The sequence below is a fragment of the Pseudophryne corroboree genome, chromosome 3 (assembly GCF_028390025.1).
Source record: "Pseudophryne corroboree isolate aPseCor3 chromosome 3, aPseCor3.hap2, whole genome shotgun sequence".
NCBI classification, from domain to species: domain Eukaryota; kingdom Metazoa; phylum Chordata; class Amphibia; order Anura; family Myobatrachidae; genus Pseudophryne; species Pseudophryne corroboree.
In genome coordinates this window covers 179211690-179238123 of record NC_086446.1, presented here as the reverse complement: position 1 = coordinate 179238123, position 26434 = coordinate 179211690, and the positions used below count along the sequence as shown (strand labels likewise).

At 44.1% G+C, this 26434-nt stretch overlaps 1 protein-coding gene across 1 annotated transcript in view; it reads right to left on the bottom strand.

Annotated features, from left to right (window-relative positions):
- Positions 1–26434, bottom strand: part of CHUK (component of inhibitor of nuclear factor kappa B kinase complex) — a 100994-nt gene that overhangs the window by 13286 nt on the left and 61274 nt on the right. Inside the window, exons 8-20 of the mRNA XM_063958644.1 lie at positions 15493–15600; positions 5603–5738; positions 5299–5493; positions 5008–5110; positions 4661–4784; positions 4418–4569; positions 2780–2841; positions 2423–2532; positions 1925–1974; positions 1748–1844; positions 1411–1558; positions 702–826; positions 380–479 (exon numbers count right to left, since the gene is read on the bottom strand). Of these exons, the coding sequence (XP_063814714.1) occupies positions 380–479; positions 702–826; positions 1411–1558; positions 1748–1844; positions 1925–1974; positions 2423–2532; positions 2780–2841; positions 4418–4569; positions 4661–4784; positions 5008–5110; positions 5299–5493; positions 5603–5738; positions 15493–15600 (1510 nt within the window). The remainder of the gene's footprint in view (positions 1–379; positions 480–701; positions 827–1410; positions 1559–1747; positions 1845–1924; positions 1975–2422; positions 2533–2779; positions 2842–4417; positions 4570–4660; positions 4785–5007; positions 5111–5298; positions 5494–5602; positions 5739–15492; positions 15601–26434) is intronic.

Sequence of the window (26434 nt, the reverse complement as noted above, 5' to 3'; positions counted from 1 at the left end):
CTAAACTGAGTCTGGTAGGAGGGGCATGGGGGGAGGAGCCAGCCCACACTCTCAAACTCTTAACGTGCCAGTGGCTCCTGGTGGACCAGTCTATACCCCATGGTACTAATGTGGACCTCATCATCCTCTAGGACGTAAGAGAAATGTATTTGACTGGTAAATATTAGGATGGCTACATGAATGGCACAATATACAACAGGTACAAGCCTTAAAGAAGCTCACACCTGATTTAACCCACTTAACAATATGGAGTTATAAATTGCACTAATAAAAACCCTAAGGGGAGAAGAGGATGGGGGTTGTGGAGGAGTAAATATATTTCAAAATACTTTACAAAGGGCTAAAATCTTAAGCAAGTAAAAGTAACCGTTCTACTCACCACTATACTTCTTTGCTGTTCCATCGTGCTCTCAATAATCACAGTACTCAGCTGCTTTTGGTAAAACAGGTTATCCTCTATAGTGTGCTTAAAGGTCTCTCTGGAGAAAGGAAATTTTATACACACATTTAATTTTCTGCATAGAACTGCCTTATAATACATGCCACACATTTTGAAATTCTTCAAAAATGTCCCTTTTTCTGTAAAATGCCTAGCTGCCAGAGTGTGAGACATACAGCATCCATCCCGCCAAAACACAGGACGTTCCATCACCGAGCATATGCCAAGACAGGCGAGTTATGAAGTACATAGTGCATCATACCTGCTCTTGTCCTTTGGGATCAGCATGGAGGAGAGAGCCTGTGGAGAATTTGGATCGGACCAGCCTGATGTTTGAGGTGTACTTGTGTTTTCTAAATTGGTGGATCCCAATGAGCGTGCAGAGTTCTGTTATTGAACAGTGGATACATGAGTTGTAAAAACGCAATAAATGTGTATTCAGACATTCAAAAATGTGAGTTACACAAGCAATTCAATAGCCAAAAACAACTTTCAAAACAGGCGCTGTAACCTTTCCACATTTTTCCCCAGACAAAGCAGTAGAGAGCAAAGTAAATATGTGCCACCTAAAGGAAAACTCATGAGATCATTTATAAGGCTGTCGGTATAGAACTTTGGGTGGTACAGGTTACAATTTCATATCCATTCTAAGATTTTTTTTTGTAAACCAGGGCACCTAGAGGTAACACAAACAAATAGAACATATAGGGTCTGGGTTGTAAAAGAACCCATGGCCCCAGTGCTGTGAGGTGAGGGGTCACGACAGCCTGAATTCATTGCATAGTGGTTTAAGGGTAGGAGAGAAGTCTAGAGAGTAATGAACATTGGCGATTAGCGTTAAGAGTTACATTTTATTGGGCACAGATATGAGTGTCAGCTAACAATAAATCTATACCTGTGCGACTGTAGCCTAGAAGAAAGCTGCAATGCTCTAGTAAAGAATAGCAAGGCGGATATACCAGGACACTTACACATGCAATTTTCAAAAGGTGCCAGATCTCTCTCTGCCGTTTGGCCTGCATCTGCATGAGCGTGCTGTCAGCTTCCTTTATATTATTCACAGTCATCTCAATTCGGGGTAATAGGTCAATTATTTTCTGCTTGCAGCCTAGGAGCCGGCTGTAGGAACAATGTATATAGATTGATAATTAAAAACAAACAAACAAACAAACAAACAAACAGTTAGGGGTCACTAATGCATGCTCTCCAAGAACATATAAATCACACAGCCCACTTGATCCTGAGTTATTGATCTTCAAAGGATTGCATTGCATGAAAAAAAGTATCCTAGCATATGATTAAGAATACCTTAAGTGACCAAACAGCTCTCTGAGAACTTTATCCTGTCCTTGCACAGTCAGCACAATTGTTTTCACCATCTCCGTACTATCACTGTAGGCATTATCTGCAATAACGAATGGATGGTTACCTTTTTCTCACTGAAAAGTAGAAGCTTACTGCATAGCCCAAAGAAAAGATAGATACCTGGAGAGCGTGGCTTCAACTGCTTGTACAGTTCTATGGCCTTCTGCTCCCTGGTAAACAAACCATATACAACATTCATAAACTGTACATCAGTCATTGCTGTAATAAGAGTTAGTCTGAAGGTATCCAGCATCTGTGACTGGACAATACAGTTATGCTGGGCGTTCTAATTAGGACAGGTGACAGTATACACACACACACACACACACACACACACACACACACACACACACACACACACACACACACACACACTATAGCTGCAGGCTCTTTAGTGCAGTCTGCTGCTGCTTGCAGAGGAAGGGGAACTAAAGGTTTCCTAGACAATGTCTAATGCTGTACATGCAAGTAGATTATTTTGTCTAGAGAAAGACATTAAAGACACCATAATAATGGGCACCCAGGGAGTTACTGTATGCGCCAATTGTTTAAGAATCATTTACAAAGAAAAAACAAAAAGGAAGAGAAACCAAACATATCCTAGCTGAATACTCTTACAGGTGCTCCATGACATCTCCTTGTCTACGAGCAAATGGACTCCTCTGCAGTTCAACAATCTCGCTGTGGAGTCCCATAATCTGTTCGTCCAGAAAGGAAATCTGCCCGGCCTAACAAACAGGCATGACATAAAGTGAACCGTACACCATAAAAATAAAAATAGCTCTTCCATTTTTATATATAACAAATAAATGCAGCCCATGTACAAAGTGGGAAAGAAACATAGGGAGATACTTTTATGTGGTGTCATTATAACATCTCCTCTCCCTCTCTAGGTCACCACAATGTTATCAATGTACAATAATTGAATAGCTCTTATGTCATTATTATAAGACAGGCTAAGGTTATTTATGATACCTTTGCACAGTCTACTGCTCGATCCTCCTTCTCCTTCCAGGCTCTCAGCATCTTCTCAGAAGCTAAAGGGCAAATAAAATGTTCTTGTGAAACTGCACTGATTCCGACACAGAACAACCCGAAGGCCCCCTAAACAAACTAATGACACAAAGACACTCAACACTCAAGCTATTGTACTACAGTATTCATGGAGCTTCAACACCAGAAAACAATAACTATCACTGTGAATAGAAGACTACAGGGCAGATGTACTACTAAGCCTTGTAGAGTGACAAAGTGGAGAGAGATAAAGTATCAACCAGCTCCTAACTGCCATGTTACAGGCTGTTTTTGAAAAAATATCAGTTAAGAGCAGATTGGTTGATAAAGTGAAGAGAGAAACTACCACTCTCCAAGGCACAGTACATCTGGCCCTATTTGTGTCTAGATTTTCCAGCAGTGCATTGTTGAATAAAAGGCTATTATATTAAAAATTATCTGCATTACCAATCAATTTACATTTAACTTATGTCTTAGAAAATGTGGTTAATACATTGTTATGCAAAACATTGCTTTAATATATAGGTAGCTGAAGATTACCCTTTACTAGGCATCAACATGATCGTTTAGACCCAGACAATTACAAGAAAGGCTCCTCCTACCTCCATCGCCAAACCAAACACATAAAATTAATAAATAAAAATGATGACTTCTTTATGAGATGCCACATTTCTGCAGCACGAAATATTAGAAAAACATAAATAATTCAAAACCGGGTAAACAGAGTAGACAATTTTAGAGAGCTTACATTCTACTAGGAAAGCGGAAGATGTGATGTATTGGGAAGATAGAAGGAGTTAAGGATGTAGGAGTTTAGATTAGGCACAGGTCTGGTAGGCTTAGGACAGTGATAGGGAACCTATAACACTCCAGCTGTTGAACTACACATCTCAGTATGACCTGCTACAGTTTTAGCATGGTCAAATAGCAAAACTGCAGCAGGGCATGCTGGGATGTGTAGTTCAACAACAGCTGGAGTGCCAAAGGTTCCCCATCACTGGCTTAGGATAATGAGTGAGTTTTGAGCATTGAAGCACTGGATGTTGGAGGAGAGTATGACAGAACTAGAGAATTTTCTACAGGTTAGGTTCAGCGCAGGAGAAGCTTTGGATGCAGTAGGAAATGATAATCAGTGCGGAGGAGAGATATCCACAGTGCAATATATACGAGAAGTAGAGCGACCTAGACACCACAACCTAACAGGAAAGGTTAACTTTGAGGTGGCCTACCACTTTGTTACATGATTTCATGCAGTAACGATCATGAAGTCACTTAAATAGCTGGTAAAGCCAAGGCACTGCTTGAACACAAACTGACAATGTATGGATGTGTTTAAAATACCCATAAAGCAACTTCAATATGTGGCTCTAAACAGAGCCAACTGGAAAATCTGGCTATAAGCAGAGTAGATGTTTAGATACTGGTTAGATCGTTAGATACTGAATAAAACTTCTATTCAGTCTCAGTACAGTAAATTAGTCCTGTAATCACTTCACTTGTAGCCTTGGACCCAATTATGATGCCTTAAGTTTAAGAAACCTTGTTATCACTTGAAGTAGAAGTCAGATTACAAATTTATTAAAACCAAATTACACTCACAGATTCCATAGGCCATCTGGTCGCTGTAGCGTTCTAGGTCGATCTCTATGCTTTTTTTAAAGAACTGCAGCTTCGCGTCAAGTTGCTGAGAGGCGGATACCATTGTATTTTTCATCTTTGTGAGGTTGGTATTGTAGCGCAGTAGACTAAGCCTAAAAATGTTTTAAAAATAAATTTAACAGCAGTGTAGCCAACAGAATCAATATCATAGCATGTATTTTGTAATAGATGCCCCACACTTACATGGCAGCTCTTTGGCCCTGAAAAAGCCGGATGTAGTCCTCCTTAAGGCCAGAGACATAATGCACAGCTTCGGCCCACACCTTACGCAGCTGCAGTATGGAAAGCTGGGCTTTGCTATCCTGCACTTTATTGGTGACGAGTGAAGAAAAGGTTTGTCATTAAATGTGTATGCACGTTTGCGTTCTCTATATACTGAAAAGTAGCTCAGGAGACAGAGAAATACACACAATAGAAACAAAACATATGAAAGAAATATTACATTTTACTACAACATCACTCTTTACAAAACGGAGATACTGATGGAATCTTCAAGGATACTCTTTTAAACCGGATATTATAAGACTTACCAATGTAATTAACACATTCAGAAAGGTTTCTTGGCTGAAAGGGTCCTTCATAAGTGGCCTTGCTTTTATCAAACAAATACACCATGTAACTGTCCCAACCTCTCTGTGTGGGTGCAAAAGACAGGAACAAAATTATTATTTAACCAAATTCTGAGTTTTCTACAGGATTGCACAGGGGGTAGACAAATGTCATTTGCCTTTATAAAGTAGATAACGTACATTATATTTTTGCAAATGAAAATCACAACCAAGAGTGTTTTATACAATACAGGCCAGGCATTCAAGTCTCACCACTCCATCGATCACACATTGGGAGGCAGGCTTTCTGGGATCAAGGGACACCCCCATTTCTAGCAGCAGTTCTTGGTTGCAGGTGCCGATTCCAGTCTCTCTTTCAACGCGAGATTGCAGGGAGTGCAGGCTTTCCTCAGGTTGCAGGAGGAAGGACAGGATCTTAGCAGAAGTCATGTTCAGAATGTGCACAATCTGTGAATGGGGGAGTGTGGAATACAGTAGTTGGATAAAAGAGCTGGTAACTGGTCTAGTATGTACAGGATACAGGAGAAGAAGCCCGTGAATAACTGCACTCTCATACCTTCAGATTCAGAATATGATCCATCAACACAAAGCACCGTGGACGACCAGTGTGGTGATCTATCCCTCCACCACGTTGCTGGGGGTCCCAGTTTAGTACGAACTGTAACCATGTCTCCAACTGGTCTACCATGATGCTAAGTAAAAAAAAAAAAAAAAAAAAAAAAAGTTAATAATGTTTCAGTGTGATCTCTAAATTAATATTTGAATGTCAAATTCATATTTTCCACCATATTCTAGTGCTCTAGCAGATGCATGGTCTGGGATGATCAGCAAAAAGATTTTTTTAATCATATAAATTTTAATTTTGATAGAGAATCAAACAAGTCAGCTGAAAAGAGCGCAGTAAATATATAAACAATAAGCAGGTGGCCGGAAGGCCGGTATGAATACAGATACAAAAAGTTTCTCTAGTAAAAAGGAAAAAGCGATGGGTGTGGTAATCGTTGTGTAAAGAAACAGGAGACATATGTAGTAAGACGTTTTCGGGGGGTAGAAATATGTAGGAACAGAAAGAGTAGTGGGGTCATGTGGTTCAGAGCTGTGGTGGAGGTAGTAAGTAGCGAAGTGGGTAGGAAAAGTATGTGGGAAGTGAGGATCAGAAAAGAGAGATCAAGTGATATAGAAGAAGGTAGAAAATAAAGAGGAAGGAGAGATTCTCCGAAGAGTCGGGGGTCTGAGGAGGAGAAGAGAGAGAGAGAATAGAAAAAATAAAAAAAGGGAGGGGGGGGGGGGGGGGGGGGGGGTAACAATCGTAGAACGGAGTCCATAATTAGTTTAAACCAGGGAGGGGGTGGTCATGATAGCTGTACCAGGGGAGCCAGATGGAGTGGAATTTTTGTACTGTGTTTTGACGGAGACTGGTAATATACTCCATATTTGCGACAAACCAGATTCTATTCTTAAGTGCTTGGCGGTTGGGAGCTTCGGGGTTCTTCCAACTTTGCGCTATTTGATATTTGGCTGCGCAGGAAAATAAAGAGGGTCAGGCTTTTCGAGTCTTTGGAAATTTAATCGGGTGGTGCGCAAAGGAGGAGGAGGTTCGCGGGTGAAAGAGGAGCTGGCAAATCAATTAATCGGGAGAGTAGCCTGCGGACCATCGCCCAATACTGAACAATTGCCGGGCAGGACCACCAAACATGATAAAGCGTGCCTACTTGACCGCAGTTCCGCCAGCAAAGGTCGGAGGTGTCAGGATAGATCCTATGCAACCGATCTGGTACCAGATACCATCTTGTGTATATTTTGTATGAATTTTCGCGGATGGACACGCTGATGGAGCAGTGTGAGATCGTAGTGCAGACTGTGTCCCAACCTTCCTTCCCGAGGTGACACCCTAAATCCGCTTCCCACGCTAGCTCGTGTGGTTCGAGAGGGGGAGGTTCAGGATTGATGGTGGCTTTGTAGAGAAGAGAGATAGTGCCCCTATCAGTACAGTTATAAATGCAGAGTCTCTCCAAAGGTGAGGGGACTGATAGGGGGAATGGTAAATGTAGAGAAGAAAGGAAGTGGCGGATTTGTAGATATTGATAAAATAGAGAGTGGGGTAGATCGTATGTAGTTTGTAAGTTGGAGAATGATTTAATGGAGTGCGTCCCTGTGAAATGGTGGATTCTAGTAACACCTGCCAAGATCCAAGGGTGGGCCATTCCTCGAGAAAGCCCCGGGGGAAATGCTGGGTTGCTCCAGATGGGAGTCAAAGGGGGAGGGGTGGGTAGACAATTTTAACTTTTTGTTCAGGTTTCGCCAGTGTGTAAGTGTCAATTCTATTGTGGGTGAGATGCAGTGGTGTGGGGAGCGTTGTTTTCCAGGGAGCCAAGGCAGGTATGAGATCGATGGGACTCCCGAAAGATCACTCTCCAGGTCAACCCATCTTTTAGTATGCTTTGGGGCATGCCAGGCAACCATTTGGCTCAACCTGGTCGCATCATAATAACGTTGAAAAATGGGAAGGCCAGGGCCGCTGTTCCGAGAGTGTTTAGCTAAGATATCCCGCCGGATTCTAGGCTTTTTATGGCTCCAAATGAATTTGCACAAGGAAGATTGGAGAGTATTAAGAGTCTGGGAGGGGATCGGAATTGGAAGCGTCTGGAACAAGTACAGAAGTTTGGGGAGGGCATTCATTTTTATAGCGTTAAAGCGCCCTACCCAAGAGAGAAAGTAAGATTCCCATTGGTGGATATCATTAAGGATTGATGTGATGAGTGGGGGATAATTAGCCCTGTAAAGAGAACTGTAGGATTTCGTGATGGAGACCCCTAGATACCTGAGGGAGTGTCTGCGCCAGGAAAAGTTAAAATTCTTTTGTAATTGAGACTTAATTAGTTTGGGAATGTGTAAGGAGAGGGCTTCAGATTTTGTCTGGTTAATTTTGTATCCCGAGAGGTTGCCATATATGGATAGTTCTCGGAAGAGGTTCGGGAGGGAAATAGTCGGGTTTGTCAGAGTCAGAAGGATATCATCGGCGAAGAAGGAGATGGTGTATTGGATTTGGTTGACACAGACTCCAGAGATGTCAGGATTGGCCTGAATGCGGTTTGCGAGGGGTTCAATGACAAGTGCTAAGATGAGGGGGGATAGTGGGCACCCCTGGCGGGTTCCGTTTGAAATTTTGAAAGGGTCCGATAGTAGGCCGTTGGTATGAACAGATGCTGATGGAATCTGGTATAACGCCTTTATGGCCTGAAGAAATTTACCCTGAAGGCCAAAACATTGTAAAGACTGCTGCATGAAGGGCCATGAGACCCGGTCGAAGGCCTTCTCTGCGTCCAGGGCAAGAGTCAGGGACGGGATCTTGTGAAGATTAATGTGGTGAATGATATCCACAACACGCCTAGTATTGTCAAGTGCCTGTCTGGAGGTGACGAAGCCCACCTGATCGGAATGTATGAGCGAGGGAAGAATAGGATTAAGTCTATTAGCCAGTACTTTGGCAAAGATTTTCAGATCAGAGTTCAGAAGTGATATGGGCCGGTAGTTAGAAAGAAGCTGGGGATCTTTATTGGGTTTTGGAAGCACCGTAATGACAGCCGTAGTAGTGTGGGGGTGGAAGGGAGACCCATCTAGAATAAGATTAAATACTGTCGTGAGGTGAGGTAGTAGTGCGGGTTGAAAAGTCTTATAATAAGACATCGGATAGCCATCCGGACCTGGGGCCTTAGATGGTTTCTGGCTTTTGATAGCGAGGATTATTTCTTCGGGGGTAATAGGTCCATCTAGGTCCGAAGAGGTATTTGGGTCGATACGGGGCAGATCGGAGGACGTTAAGTAGTCAGAGTCGGGTCCAAAGAGGGTAAGGTGTCGGGCAAATTATAGAGTCGCTTATAAGAAGTCTGAAAGAGAGAGTTAATAGTCTTTGGGTTATACTGAAGAGAGCAATTCTAGTCTTTAATAGCCGGGATAGCAGTGCGCGCCTTCCGAGCTCTCAATCTGCTGGCCAGTAGCGAATCGGCTTTGTTGCTTTTCTCATAGAATTTTTGTTTCAGCCAGCGGAGTGAGTGCTCAGTTTTTTCGGTTAGTAAAGCGTTTAATGTAGCCCTGGTAGATGTGAGTTGTGAATATAGAGACCGTGAGGGTCGTTGTTTATGTAGGGTTTCTAAGGTGTGGACCTCAACTGTGAGGGACGATATTTTTTGCTTGCGATCCCTGTTCCTGTGTGACGCATAGCTAATAATGTGCCCTCTGATGACGGCTTTACGAGTCTTCCCAGATTAATGGGGTGCAAGAAGAATCAGTGATATTTAATGAGAAATAGTCAGTGATGGCTAAATTGATTTTTTCCTGGAATTTAGGGATTTTCAGAAGTGTCTCGTTTAATCGCCAATTGGGGCGAGTTGTCAGGGTGTCAAGAATGTCAAAGGTGGCAGTGATGATGGAATGGTCTGACCAAGGGTTGGTAATAATAGAGGAGTCCGTTACGTGTTTGGAGGCCTGTGTGCCACAAAAAAGAAAAGAAAAGAAGATCGATTCGAGAGTAGGATTGGTGTGGGATCGAGAAGAAGGTATAAGTCTCTAGCAGTTGGGCTGAGGGCCCGCCATACATCGAAGAGGCCAGATTCATGGATATATGTTTGTTTAAGGAATGTGAGGACGAGTCGCGCTGCGGGCGGGACTGACCAGAAGATTTATCCAGGTCGATGTCTGGAACAGTGTTGGAGTCTATGCAGGGGTTCCTTACGACCAGCGAGAAGGAACAGGCACAGGAAGTAGGATCAAAGGATCCGAAGTGGAGGAGCGTCGGGTAGAGAGAGTGGAGGGTGGAGAGGAGGGTCGAGGCACTAGAAAGCAATAGTGTGAGCTTGTGTGGTAAGTAAAGGTAGTGGGGGGGAACACGTCCCTCCAGTGGTGGTCTATGTGAAATTTACAGTAGAGGCTGTGAGGCGTATGAACCAGTGTGTGAAGAACATTTAACAGGGGAGTGATATATAGAACCAAACATTGATTGCAGTAATGGCAATACCGTGGTAATAGAAACAAAAATACTAGAAATTTTTAAACTAAACATCCTGGCGCCCATACACAATTATAAAGTATGCATTAGCAGCCGATGTGTGGTAGCAAGTGCCACGTGGGCAGACCTAATAAAATAGATATAGCCGCGGGGCTTTGAGTGGTGGGCTTAGCAAGGTAGGCTGAGAAAAGTGAGGGCAAGTAATATACAGTAGGCATACGGAGCAACCAGGATGATAAACTGAGATAGGTAAAAGTCAACATGGGTACTAGGGCAGTTTAACGAGAAGAGTGTCCACGTAACTGCTGGTGTAAAAGTGGTCAGGGCGGACGGGAGTCAGAATTCTGCCCGACTGGCGGGTCGGAGTCCTCCAAGTGTGACAGGAAGTCTCCTCCTTCTCTCGTATCTTTGATGACGATCGTTTTACTGTTGTAGTCGACCAGAAGTTTAAAGGGGAATCCCCAGCATTAGTGGATCCCGCGTGTGTGGAGTGCGGAGGTTAAGTCCCTGAGTTCTCTTCTTTTAAGTATGGTAGAGGGGGCCAAATCTTGAAAGAACTGCAGCTTAGAGTCTTCAAACATTATGTGTGGCTTGCCCCGGGTCGGGAGGAGAACCAACTCTTTGTCTTTGAAGCTGAGAAAGCGCATGATGACGTCCCTAGGGGGATCGCCATCACGAGGTCTAGCTCTTTCCAAGGGCAAATCCCGCGGGTTCATACTTGGCACTAAGGAGGAGAACAGCCTCTGTAGGTATGCTTCGAGAGCCGCTGGAAGAATGGACTCTGGGATGTTGCGGATTCGGAGATTGTTTCTCCTCTCGCAATTTTTCCAGATCCTCGTTTTTGGCACGCAGCTCCGATATATCCTGGATATGGTGATCTATATCCCTGACAGTTTCTATGTGATCCTTTTGTAGAACATCTTGTCTGGATTCCAATTTAGAGGTTCTGGAAGACGATCTAATTGAGGTGACCGCTCTGTCCAATTTGGATTCCAGCGATTCTTTGAAGTCCATCATGAGCGATTGCAAGGCCCTGATATCCTCTTTGGTCGACAGAACGGGTCGTCTCTATCGGATGAGGATAGGCTATGAGAGGGAGGGCCTGAGGGTAGGGAGGGCTTGTCGCTCTTGTCGGTTTTAGTGAAATGTTGGGTAATATCTGTACCCGCACGTCTTATGGTATTCGGGTTGGATTTAGACATGGTTGTACCTCGGCAGATGAGTTTGAATGAGGGAGGATTAAACAAAGCACTGGAGTAGGTTAATGAAGTAAAGCTACCGAACAGCTGGAGAAAGATCCACTGGAGGGCTGAGTTATGGTGTGATCAGTGGAACATGAGGACTGGTAGCCGTCTCAAACAGTTGCGGGGTTCTCGAGCATTGGTGTGTGTGGGGATGCTCTCCGCCAGGTAGCTGGTGTGGAGCTGTAAAGCACGCACGGCTTTACCGGGTGTTGGAGGTCCAGATGTACGTGAGGTAGGGGTCAGGGAGCGTGGGCTGTCCGTCGCACTCACGGGAGCCTCCGATTAGCTGGAGAGGAAGCAACGGCCTCCAGGGGCGGGTGTGCCTTGATCTGCTAGAGCTCTACTGGTGTTCCCCGTGCACCACCTGGGATCAGCTATAGGGATTGGGGAGGCAGTAGAACATGTGGGAGACTGGGGTGGAAATCAAGGCCAGGGTGCAGACGTGGATCTGGAGCCAGAGTGCAATACAACTCCTAATCCAGAGCAGTATGTGGCAAAGGCAGGGGGATTCTGGTGTCCCTGGTCTGCCTGGGTGGTCTGATGCAGCACCACTCAGTGGTGTCTGCTGGCTGGGGTGAGCAAAGTAGATCGGGAAGCAGCAACTGGGGAGCGCTGAGGGCACCAGCTTGTTGCTGTGAAGCTTACCTCCCCTCAGCCGTCACCCTCGGTCCAGGCTGCAGGCTTCACCAGGTCCCATTGCGGATCGCCGTGGGTGGGAGTCGGGGCACACTCTCCGGGTCTCCCCAGAGACAGGGCCGTCCGTCCCCGGCAGCACCACCCGAGGTGCGGCGCCGGGAGAGGAGGTAGCGGAGGAGGCTTCCGGAAACAAGACGGCGGGCGCCCATCCCGTCCAGGGAGCGGGGAGAGCCGCGGCTGCCGCGAGGGACCAAATTGGGCAGAAGCGAGTCGCTCCACTGGCGGTGAGTGCAGCGGTAGTTGGTCCGGATGTTGCTGGGTCCCGGAGGGGGTCAGGCGGGCCGGAGGGATTCAACAGAGCCTCCAGCAAGTGGGCCCGAAAATGTAGGTCCCGGGCTGTATGGGGGAGGCAGGCCGCAACCTGCAGAGAGGCCTAGTGCCTCTCCCGGCTCCGCAGTCACTGCACTCCTGGAGGTAGGGAGGGAAGGGGGGGGGGGGGGATTGATCGTCCTTTAACGTTTTTTTTTAAAGCGGTAATCATTTACAAGGCATGGTTTTGCCATGTACATGATGGCCATTTTTAAAAAAACTTACAAGCTCGGCCGGGAACCTGCTTCTAGGGCCAACTACATTACATCCGTCCCTATATACTTATTCCTTGTATTTCATAGGGGATCTAAAAAAAAAAAAAAAAAGTTTACAAATGTTTGGCGACTCAGTTAAAAAAAATAAAATAAAATAAAAAAAATTATATATATATATATATATATATATATATATATATAATTTTTATTTTAGTGTGTGTGTGTGTGTGTGTGTGTGTGTGTGTGTGTGTGTGTGTGTGTGTGTATATATATATATATATATATATAAAATATATAAATTTGGAACGCACACCCCTTCAATCGTTTTGTCAGGGTGCTCGGTCAAATATTAACATCCAAACGTTGTGACAAAGATCCACAAAAGCCAGCACACCTTGTGTAGCAATAAACAATTTACTGAATTCTCATTTTAAAGTGCACCGTGCATAAGGTAGTACAAATCGTATACTTAGCAGTTCAATTCACAATGGTAACCCCACATATTGGCAACTCCAACAGCTGTTTCGGTGCAGCAGCACCTTCGTCAGGGAAAGCCAGCAGTATAACTAACCATCACCAAACACCACACTTATATACACAAAGACAATTAGAAACAATTATATACTCATGCCCCATCAGCTGACAGTTTATACTTAAGCACACACATTGTCCAGACTTGTATCTTGTTGCCATGGCGCCGGAGAGGTGGGAAGTACCCTGGTCCGGGATTGGACCATGGGATCACATCACTTGCAGCTTGATTAGAATGAACAGGTGTATGTAATTGTTTCTAATTGTCTGTGGCTCTAGAGCAGGCTTTCCCAACCACGGTCCTCAAGGCACATTAACAGTGCATGTATTAGTGATATCCAGGCTTCAGCACAGGTGATCTAATTAGTAGCTCACTTATTCTGATTTAACCATCTGTGCTGCAGCCTGGATATCACTAAAACCTGCACTGTTGGTGTGCCTTGAGGACCGTGGTTGGGAAAGCCTGCTCTAGAGCCAGGTGTCCTTTGACTGTGTGAATACGGTTTGTTGATCGTTTTTTGATGTGCTGTGGAACTTATTAAGTGGCCAACCTGGATGCATCCACACTGGAATGATTGCCTGTATATAGGCGAGTAATCCGTGAACAACATTATAAGAAGCTTACATGCATTTATCCGCAAAGGCATAGTTGCTGGAATCTCTACCGATGTTATCATGTGTACATCTGTAAAAGGCTATTTTGAACTTTCACCGAATTTGCCTATCTTGAAAAAGACCCAGTTATGGGGTCGAAACGTCGATTAAGGGCGAGTTGGTGCAACTGATTATCCAACTATTAAACTATGAACATTTTGTACGATTTAACATGTTGTATGTGTTATTTAATTGTGAGTCCCCCGTCCACCTGTGTGGAATGAATATATATATATATATATATATATATATATATATATATATATATATATATATATATATATATATATATATATATATATATATATATATATATCTTCCAGAAATGAAGCGCACACACTTAATCAAGTTCCAGGGGTGCCGTGTCAATTCTTAATAATACATTAGTTCCTGATGTTTACCCAAAAGGGTCAGACACAAGGAGACCAGCACACCACCAAGTAGCAAAGATGAAAAAAAACATTTAATATGTTAGCAGCATTATCAGGCCTTTTGAAAAAAATCGCTTTATACTTATCAGTAATCCCAAACAATGCAGGCGAACCAAAGTGGAACCAAAGATACAGGACAAAGTTCCCAAAACCACTTCGCTGGTTCCGCCGTGCCGGAAGTGACGTCGCGTCACCGCGACTGTCGACATCCGCCAAAAGCGGAACCCGAGCGCCGAGACAAATTTGCAAGGCACTACCGATGGTGCCGCTATGCCGGAAGTGATGTCGCGTGGTCACGACAGTCAACATCCGCCAGGCTGGTTCGCCTGCATTGTTTGGGAGGTGTTTTTTATCACTTGGTAATTGGATTAAGCAGGTGTAGTTTATTCACATTGATTGTGTAGCTTTATAAGGACCTATGTTTGAGCATTATGCTGTAGCTGACCCCATGATGAAGGTGTGATAACCGAAACGGGCCGTTGGGATGGCTGTCTGATTTATGGACTCTTTTCAGTGAATACTGATGAGTATAAAGCGATTTTTTTCAAAAGGCCTGATAATGCTGCTAACATATTAAATGTTTTTTTATCATTTTTGCTACTTGGTGGTGTGCTGGTCTCCTTGTGTCTGACCCTTTTGGGTAAACATCAGGAATATATATATATATATATATATATATATATATATATATATATATATATATATATATATATATATATATATATATATATATATATATATATATTTGTTTGTACACGGAGTCAGACTGCATGATGGTAGGCTATCTTTTGCATCGACTTGTGAGCGCAATGTTCGACCAGGCACATGCTGGTTAACTATAGGACAGACAGCCTGGCCCATACTTTGCTAGCGTTAGCTTTTATCTCAGAGTTCAAAGCTTTCCCTTCCCAATAACCCACGTAATATTAGTGTACGATGATAAGATGGAACATTGCAGATAATTGAACCCCCATTATGTCAATAAAAGGTCAACACCTGGAATAAAACCCATTTATCCAAGAATCCGCAAAAACTATATTTTAGGATTGGACAAAACACTACACAGAATAACTAATATACTAACATACCCCTAAGTTGCATATTATATTAAGAATAAGGAGAAGCAACCAAAACCATATAGGTAATTTCAATTTATGGAAACAAATCTATTGTATACGAAAACCAAAAACACCCCAGAAATTCATCAGCTATATTCTAATGTTAACGCCACAATGGAATATTATTAAACACATTTACTGTTTAGGGCCAGCTAATCCAAATCTTGGACTGAATGTATCCTTAGTTCTACCTTATACTTCCAAACAGTCACGTTCCAGGCCTGTTCTCTAGCAGTAACATACCTGCACAGGTTATTGGGCTGTGGCAAATGTGTGCTGAATCGAATTTCCCCTGACATCTCCTCATAAGCATATATGTGCTTAGGATCCTTCTTTTTAATTTTCTCATGCCTATTGTAAAAGGAGGAAGAAGAAAACACATCATGTTAGCAAATTGGGAGATACCTGCTATTATGGCAAAAACACCAACAAGGGACCACAACATCATGAGAGAGGAGCTGCATAGCGAGTATGTGTATTTTCTCCGGTCAAACTCTTTACTGACAACAGTCAATTTCATATCCTTACTAGCACATTGTACTTCCCTGCATATCATAAGCAAAACATATGTTGCATTCTTCCTTGACATCAGTGTTCCAACAATTTTAGAGCAAAAAACCCCCAAACAAAACACATCAGTGGGATATGTAAGATGCACGCAAATCCTGTTGGCAGGAAGACTTCTACTCGGAAGAGAGCACATATACTGCAGAGATATATTTCTATTGATAAAAGATTTGAAACTTTTACAGAATAAAGTATCTCCCTAACGTAGGATTAGCATTTTATTATCTATAACACATACAAAAATATACTTCCAGCATTTAGCAGTTCAAACAAAACATTTTTTCCCCCCCATCTACCTTCACACCACCTAGTAACGTTTTGCTATTATTAAAGAGGTTTTACGTTTCTAAAGTAGAACAGAGAAGATCCCACCAAGATGAAGATAAGGATATTGTTAAAATCAACATTAGAATATCTATATAAAATGGTCAGATGGTCTTCAATGTTACCACAATATATCCATACTGTATAAGTGCTCTGAAATAATTTCAGTTTTTAATGGATTAATATAGGTGTCACTCTATGGCGTATATTCAATTAAAGTCTGATCCACATTTTTCCGCATGATAGTAAGTAAATTGGCTCCCAATATGTCTAATTTTTTTATTTTTGGGGGGTGATTTTAATATCGTTTCTTCCCCGTACATGGATTCTAATTCTTCTGCCCCTAGGAGAGCGCCCCCAAAGATAGGTATTCCTTTTGTTTCTCAACAATTAATGCTCACAGATGCATGGAGAGCCCTACATCCTATTGATCGAGATTTTTCATGCCTCTCTGCAGCTCATGGCACACTTTCTCGCACTGATTATATCCTTTTGTCGGATTCCATATTTTCTAATATTATTGATGCATGTATTGAGCCGATGTTTCATTCGGACCACTCGCTTATCTGGGTTTCTTTTTCTTCCTCTTTAGATGTGGGCTCTTACAAACTCTGGCGCTTTCCTTCTTACTTTGCTTCTTCTTTGGGCTTTCGCAATAAGCTTGACTTCTTCTGGGAGGAGTTCAGACTTGGTAATGCCTCCGTATTTGAGTCGGATCCTATCCTTTTCTGACGGTGATTAGAGGGTGTATCATTCAATATGTCTCGCAATCTAAAAAAGAACGTGCTGCCTCCTATAAGTTACTACAAGCTCAGTTAACTGCAGCTTACCAAACCTATAAGACTACCCCGACCCCTACTGCTAAGGCTGGTTTTATTTTGGCTCAACATAAAAATTTTTATGGTCTGCTCACCTCTATAAAGTTTTATAGAGATCACAAGTTTTATAGGTTTGGTAACAAAATAGGCAGTATACTTTCTAATTTAGTAAAAGCTTCAACTCCTCCATCCCTTATTCACTTTATCCAACGCCCTGATGGCACGTTTGTCTCTACAGGTAGAGACATGGCTTCGTTATTTCAAGATTTTTATAAATATATATATGCCCAGCCCATCAGGGATGTATCGGAAGAGACTTCCTTTTGGAATTCTATCGACACCCCTTCTATATCAAATGACGTACAGGCTGCCATATGTGCTCCGTTAACACCCCAGGAAATTGAGGCTGCTGTAAAACATCTTAAACCTGTGAAGTCCCCTGGTCCAGATGGATTTTCGGGAGAATATTATAAAATACTTCTCCCAAAGATTATAGACCCGTTAGTCTCTTTCGTTAACGCATTACTTAAAACCCTGATTATGCCTAAATATTTTAATGATGCTATTATTCGTTTGTTGCCAAAGCCGGGCAGGAATCCCTGCTTACCTGGTTCTTACAGACCCATATCCCTACTCAATGCAGACTATAAATTGTTTACTAAGCTTTTAGCAGATAGGATCAAATAGCTGCTGCCGGGGATCATCCATTCGGACCAGACAGGCTTTATAGTGGGCAGACATTCTTCAACCAATATCCGCAAGGTGATTGCGGCATCTCACTGGTTAGGTTCTTCTTTAAACCTTGACGCTGCTTTCTTGTTATCGCTTGATGTGGAGAAAGCGTTTGATATGGTTTCTTGGGAACATTTATTAACTACCCTTAATAAATTTAATTTTCCTGATCAACTAATCTCCATTTTACGTATATTGTATACTGACTCCCAATCTCGTATTATGTGTAACGGATACCTGTCAGCCCCTGTTCCCTTAGGCAGAGGCACTAGACAAGGCTGTCCGCTTTCCTCACTTTTATTTGCATTGGCCATTGAGCCCTTAGCAATTGCTCTCCGTAACCTCCCTGATTTTCAAGGTATTTGTATTGCCCATCATTCCCTTAAAGTAGCGATGTTTGCAGATGACATGTTATTGTTTCTTTCTAATCCCCTAGTCTCCATTCCGACCATTCTTCACTCAATTCATTTGGCCGATTTTCAGGATTTAGGATTAATTTTGAGAATTATGATAATTATAAATCTGAGCTCCTTCCACTAACCTCTTCTGCAATGACTCTTCTTGCCTCATCTTATTCTTCTGTCCTCTCTATATTTAAACATGCTACGTCCAGATTGAAATACTCAGGCATATTTTTTCCCACCCTCTCTATCTAAGATTTATGCCTTTAATTTTACTCCTATTTTGCAAAATATAGCTATTCAATTAAATACTTGGGCACCCCTCCCCTTATCTCTTATGTGGAGAGTTGCAGTTCTAAAAAGTATTATTTTTCCCAAAATTTCTTATCCTCTCCAGATGTTACCATATGTCCTGACAAAGCAAGACCTCAGTTACTGTGAATTTTTTTTGGCAAGTTCCTTTGGTCGGGCAAAAAACCACGGGTCGCTCTGTCTAAACTCAAATGGATATGGTGGTTTGGCTGTACCTGATATTTCTGCTTTTACTAAAGCTGTAGCATTTCGATACGTATTTGATTGGTTGCTCTCCCAGTCTTCTTACTCTAATTATGCAATAGAACAGACACTTTGCGATCCGTTTGATCTTCGTGCTTTACTTCACACGCCTAAACCTAACCTCCCTTCTTCTGTCCGCGCTAACCCTCTTTTTTGGGATACCTATTTGGCGTGGTGGTCTGTCAACAAATCACTCAAAAGAAATCCGTCTCACTCCAAATTTATACCATTTTGTGGTAATCCCTGTTTTCAAGCAGCTTTAGACAATGTACGGTTTTCTCATTGGCAGCATAAAGGTATTGCGTTAATCAAATATGTATTTGATACTGGGGGGGGGGGTGTATTGATGTATTTTTCTGACTTAAGTACTAAATACCAAATTCCACGTCCAGATTTTTTTATGTATCTTCAATTACGACATTATATATTATCCTTACCGTCCTCATATGACCCATCTCTAGACTTTGACCCTCTTACACATATTATTGAATTAGTTAAGCTTTCATCTCACAAAACATCTTACATTTATTGGGATATTTTGGCTGGATTTGAAATGAAACTCTGGGCTTCGACAGTCAGGAGTTGGGAAAAGAATTATTATTCTCCTACTTCTCATGCGGAATTAACTGGTAATTTTGATAATATCTTTCGGGCACTCCACGCGACAACTCCAGGAAACGCATGTTAAATTTACACATAGAATTTACATTACGCCAGGTCAACGAAAACATATGGTCCCTTCAGAATCTGGGAATTGCCAGAAATGCGGGGCTTCTAATGCTTTGTTTATGCACTGTTTTTGGAACTGGCCTAAGATAGAGAAGTTTTGGTTCAAGATATTATTGTTTATCAATTCCACATTTCAACTTAAATTAAAGCTGAATTGCAAAGCCATGCTTGGCCTAATTTTCACTGACTGGAACATTCCGCCACATAAAAAACACCTTATTCCATTACTGTATGCGATTCTTACATTGAGAAAAAAAATAAGAATTTACTTACCGATAATTCTATTTCTCGTAGTCCGTAGTGGATGCTGGGGACTCCGTAAGGACCAGGGGGAATAGCGGCTCCGCAGGAGACTGGGCACAAAAGTAAAGCTTGAGGACTACCTGGTGTGCACTGGCTCCTCCCCCTATGACCCTCCTCCAAGCCTCAGTTAGGATACTGTGCCCGGACGAGCGTACACAATAAGGAAGGATTTTGAATCCCGGGTAAGACTCATACCAGCCACACCAATCACACCGTATAACTTGTGATCTAAACCCAGTTAACAGCATGATAACAGAGGAGCCTCTAGAAAAGATGGCTCACTACAGCAATAACCCGATTTTTGGTAACAATAACTATGTACCAGTATTGCAGACAATCCGCACTTGGGATGGGCGCCCAGCATCCACTACGGACTACGAGAAATAGAATTATCGGTAAGTAAATTCTTATTTTCTCTGACGTCCTAGTGGATGCTGGGGACTCCGTAAGGACCATGGGGATTATACCAAAGCTCCCAAACGGGCGGGAGAATGCGGATGACTCTGCAGCACCAAATGAGAAAACTCCAGGTCCTCCTCAGCCAGGGTATCAAATTTGTAGAATTTTACAAACGTATTTGCCCCTGACCAAGTAGCTGCTCGGCAAAGTTGTAAAGCCGAGACCCCTCGGGCAGCCGCCCAAGATGAGCCCACCTCCCTTGTGGAGAGGGCATTTACAGATTTTTGGCTGTGGCAGGCCTGCCACAGAAAGTGCAAGCTGAATTGTACTACAAATCCAACGAGCAATAGTCTGCTTAGAAACAGGAGCACCCAGCTTGTTGGGTGCATACAGGATAAACAGCGAGTCAGATTTTCTGACTCCAGCCGTCCTGGAAACATATATTTTCAGGGCCCTGACAACGTCTAGCAACTTGGAGTCCTCCAAGTCCCTAGTAGCCGCAGGCACCACCATAGGTTGGTTCAGGTGAAACGCTGAAACCACCTTAGGGAGAAACTGAGGACGAGTCCTCAATTCCGCCCTGTCCGAATGGAAAATCAGATAAGGACTTTTACAGGATAAAGCCGCCAATTCTGACACGCGCCTGGCCCAGGCCAGGGCCAACAGCATGACCACCTTCCATGTGAGATATTTTAACTCCACAGCTTTAAGTGGTTCAAACCAATGTGACTTTTGGAACCCAAAAACTACATTGAGATCCCAAGGTGCCACTGGAGGCACAAAAGGAGGCTGTATATACAGTACCCCTTTTACAAACGTCTGAACTTCAGGGACTGAAGCTAGTTCTTTTTGGAAGAAAATTGACAGGGCCGAAATTTGAACCTTAATGGACCCCAATTTCAGGCCCATAGACACTCCTGTTTGCAGGAAATGTAGGAATCGACCCAGTTGAAATTCCTCCGTCGGGCCTTAATGGCCTCGCACCACGCAACATATTTTCGCCAAATGCGGTGATAATGTTTTGCGGTTACATCCTTCCTGGCTTTGATCAGGATAGGGATGACTTCATCCGGAATGCCTTTTTCCTTCAGGATCCGGCGTTCAACCGCCATGCCGTCAAACGCAGCCGCGGTAAGTCTTGGAACAGACAGGGTCCTTGCTGGAGCAGGTCCCTTCTTAGAGGTAGAGGCCACGGATCCTCCGTGAGCATCTCTTGAAGTTCCGGTTACCAAGTCCTTCTTGGCCAATCCGGAGCCACGAATATAGTACTTACTCCTCTCCATCTTATAATTCTCAGTACCTTGTGTATGAGAGGCAGAGGATGGAACACATACACTGACCGGTACACCCACGGTGTTACCAGAGCGTCTGTCTGCTGAGGAAGTCTGCTTCCCAGTTGTCCATTCCCGGAATGAACACTGCTGACAGTGCCATCACATGATTTTCCGCCCAGTGAAGAATCCTTGCAGCTTCTGCCATTGACCTCCTGCTTCTTGTGCCACCATGTCTGTTTACGTGGGTGACTGCCGTGATGTTGTCCGACTGGATCAACACCGGCTGACCTTGAAGCAGAGGTCTTGCTAAGCTTAGAGCATTGTAAATGGCCCTTAGCTTCAGGATATTTATGTTTAGTGATGTCTCCAGGCTTGACCATAAGCCCTGGAAATTCCTTCCCTGTGTGACTGCTCCCCAGCCTTGCAGGCTGGCATCCGTGGTCACCAGGACCCAGTCCTGAATGCCGAATCTGCGGCCCTCTAGAAGATGAGCACTCTGCAACCACCACAGGAGGGACACCCTTGTCCTTGGTGACAGGGTTATCCGCTGATGCATCTGAAGATGCGACCCGGACCATTTGTCCAGCAGGTCCCACTGGAAAGTTCTTGCGTGGAATCTGCCGAATGGGATTGCTTCGTAGGAAGCCACCATTTTTCCCAGAACCCTTGTGCATTGATGCACTGAGACTTGGCTCGGTTTTAGGAGGTTCCTGACTAGCTCGGATAACTCCCTGGCTTTCTCCTCCGGGAGAAACACCTTTTTCTGGACTGTGTCCAGGATCATCCCTAGGAACAGAAGACGAGTCGTCGGAACCAGCTGCGATTTTGGAATATTGAGAATCCAACCGTGCTGCCGCAACACTACCTGAGATAGTGCTACACCGACCTCCAACTGTTCTCTGGATCTTACCCTTATCAGGAGATCGTCCAAGGGATAACTAAAAATTCCCTTCCTTCGAAAGAGTATCATCATTTCGGCCGTTACCTTGGTAAAGACCCGGGGTGCCGTGGACCATCCAAACGGCAGCGTCTGAAACGGATAGTGACAGTTCTGTACCACAAACCCGAGGTACCCTTGGTGAGAAGGGTAAATCGGGACATGAAGGTAAGCATCCTTGATGTCCCGAGACATCATGTAGTCCCCTTCTTCCAGGTTCGCAATCACTGCTCTGAGTGACTCCATCTTGAATTTGACCTCCGTATGTAAGTGTTCAAAGATTTGAGATTTAGAAATCGGTCTCACCGAGCCGTCCGGCTTCGGTACCACAACAGTGTGGAATAATACCCCGTTCCCTGTTGCCGGAGGGGTACCTTGATTATCACCTGCTGGGAATACAGCTTGTGAATGGCTTCCAAAACTGCCTCCCTGTCAGAGGGAGACGTCGGTAAAGCAGACTTTAGGAAAACGGCGAGGGGGAGACGTCTCGAATTCCAATTTGTACCCCTGAGATATCACCTGAAGGATCCAGGGGTCTACTTGCGAGTGAGCCCACTGCGCGCTGAAATTCATTGAGACGGGCCCCCACCGTGCCCGAGTCTGCTTGTAAAGCCCCAGCGTCATGCTGAGGGCTTGGCAGAGGCGGGAGAGGGCTTCTGTTCCTGGGAACTGGCTGATTTCTGCAGCCTTTTTCCTCTCCCTCTGTCACGGGGCAGAAATGAGGAACCTTTTGCCCTTCTGGGAACGAAAGGACTGCGCCTGATAATACGGCGTCTTCTTATGTTGAGAGGCGACCTGGGGTACAAACGTGGATTTCCCAGCTGTTGCCGTGGCCACCAGGTCTGAACCCCAAATAACTCCTCCCCTTTATAAGGCAATACTTCCAAATGCCGTTTGGAATCCGCATCACCTGACCACTGTCGTGTCCATAACCCTCTTCTGGCAGAAATGGACAACGCACTTACACTTGATGCCAGTCGGCAAATATTCCGCTGTGCATCACGCATATATAGAAATGCATCTTTTAAATGCTCTATAGGCAATAATATACTGTCCCTATCTAGGGTATCAATATTTTCAGTCAGGGAATCCGACCACGCCAACCCAGCACTGCACATCCAGGCTGAGGCGATTGCTGGTCGCAGTATAACACCAGTATGTGTGTAAATACATTTTAGGATACCCTCCTGCTTTCTATCAGCAGGATCCTTAAGGGCGGCCATCTCAGGAGAGGGTAGAGCCCTTGTTCTTACAAGCGTGTGAGCGCTTTACCCACCCTAGGGGGTGTTTCCCAACGCACCCTAACCTCTGGCGGGAAAGGATATAATGCCAATAACATTTTAGAAATTATCAGTTGTTATCGGGGGAAACCCACGCATCATCACACACCTCATTTAATTTCTCAGATTCAGGAAAACTACAGGTAGTTTTTCCTCACCGAACATAATACCCCTTTTTGGTGGTACTCGTATTATCAGAAATGTGTAAAACATTTTTCATTGCCTCAATCATGTAACGTGTGGCCCTACTGGAAGTCACATTTGTCTCTTCACCGTCGACACTGGAGTCAGTATCCGTGTCGGCGTCTATATCTGCCATCTGAGGTAACGGGCGCTTTAGAGCCCCTGACGGCCTATGAGACGTCTGGACAGGCACAAGCTGAGTAGCCGGCTGTCTCATGTCAACCACTGTCTTTTATACAGAGCTGACACTGTCACGTAATTCCTTCCAACAGTTCATCCACTCAGGTGTCGACCCCCTAGGGGGTGACATCACTATTACAGGCAATCTGCTCCGTCTCCACATCATTTTTCTCCTCATACATGTCGACACAAACGTACCGACACACAGCACACACACAGGGAATGCTCTGATAGAGGACAGGACCCCACTAGCCCTTTGGGGAGACAGAGGGAGAGTTTGCCAGCACACACCAGAGCGCTATATATATATATATATATATATATACACAGGGATAACCTTATATAAGTGTTTTTCCCCTTATAGCTGCTGTATTTTTAATACTGCGCGTAATTAGTGCCCCCCTCTCTTTTTTAACCCTTTCTGTAGTGTAGTGACTGCAGGGGAGAGCCAGGGAGCTTCCCTCCAACGGAGCTGTGAGGGAAAATGGCGCCAGTGTGCTGAGGAGATAGGCTCCACCCCCTTCTCGGCGGCCTTATCTCCCGTTTTTCTGTGTATTCTGGCAGGGGTTAAATTCATCCATATAGCCCAGGAGCTATATGTGATGCATTTTTTGCCATCCAAGGTGTTTTTATTGCGTCTCAGGGCGCCCCCCCCCCCAGCGTCCTGCACCCTCAGTGACCGGAGTGTGAAGTGTGCTGAGAGCAATGGCGCACAGCTGCAGTGCTGTGCGCTACCTTGTTGAAGACAGGACGTCTTCTGCCGACGATTTTCCGGACCTCTTCTGTCTTCTGGCTCTGTAAGGGGGCCGGCGGCGCGGCTCTGGGACCTATCCATGGCTGGGCCTGTGATCGGTCCCTCTGGAGCTAATGTCCAGTAGCCTAAGAAGCCCAATCCACTCTGCACGCAGGTGAGTTCGCTTCTTCTCCCCTTAGTCCCTCGATGCAGTGAGCCTGTTGCCAGCAGGTCTCACTGAACATAAAAAACCTAAAACTAAACTTTTCACTAAGCAGCTCAGGAGAGCCACCTAGTGTGCACCCTTCTCGTTCGGGCACAAAAATCTAACTGAGGCTTGGAGGAGGGTCATAGGGGTGGAGCCAGTGCACACCAGGTAGTCCTAAAGCTTTACTTTTGTGCCCAGTCTCCTGCGGAGCCGCTATTCCCCCTGGTCCTTACGGAGTCCCCAGCATCCACTAGGACGTCAGAGAAAATGGATTCTTACCAACTGGATTGTCAAAGCCCCTCCTAGACTTGACACGCTACGTACACGCCTTACTCACACCTTATATTTAGAGCGCCAGTCCACTATGCCTAATGTTGAGTTTAATGTTCTGCGCTTCTATAAAAAATGGGGCCCATTTATAGAATCTTTAGACCTTTCTCACCAGCAGCATATATGGTCTTTATTTGACTCAACTAAATGGTTTATGTTACGCCGTATTGCTAACGAACCTTAATGGATAAGTAAATTATGAATATTGCTCTGTGTTTATATTCCACATTTTTTATGAGGGTAATATTTTATGTCCGACACGGAATTTTATGCTTACATTTGCCACTCATATTGATTTCGCTTCCTATGTCCCTCCCCTCCCTAACCCTTTCTCTCCTTTGTAGTTTAGTCCCCCTTTGCTCCCTTTTTTCTTCTCTGGATGCTTTATATGTAGTATTCTATTTGTAGTGTGCATTTTCTATACAGGTATATTTGTATCTTTGGTTTTAAGGTTTCTTTATGGTCTATGGCCTTTACTTTTACCTTAACACGGATGTAGCTATGTGTATTATACCTGTATTTAAGCTCTCTTTGTTGTGAAAAACCAAATAAACACATAAAAAAAAAAAAAAGTCTGATCCATTCTGACATGCATTTGTCGGAATGGATCCAACAGGACCTATTCGGATTTGGCAGTTCTTCACAATCTCAATCCGACTTTAATCCAATGGTGCCCCATACTCCTACTACGCTGCTGTAGCCGCTGGGTTCCTGCTCTCCCCCGTCTTCTCCCATCAGCTCTCAATAGCTGCCGGGCCAAACCCAACAGGTTTGGCCCGGTCACGACAGTGTCAATCCGACTTTTTCAAAAGTTGGATTGACAGTCATAAATGGGACCAAAACCTGTCGGATTTGGCCCCGTTTCAGACAGCAGCACGTGGATCGGCGGCTATTCCGCCAATCCACACGCTTTCCGTCAGCTTCCCGACAAGTCGGAAAAAATGAGTCTTGATTGACTAGGTCAGAACCCCTTGTGACCTATTCCAGTCGGAAACTACCGTCTTTCGGACAAGACGGCAGTTTCCGACTCTAATTGAATATACCCCTATTAAAATACATAGGGGAGATGTATTAAAGCATGGAGAGATATAAAGTATCAACCAATCAGCTTGTGTCTGTCATTTTATGGGCTGTGTTTGAGAAATGACAGTTAGGAGCTGATTGGTTTGTACTTTATCTCTCTCTCAAAGATGTGATAAATCTTCCCCATAGTTTTTATCAGTAAAAACATT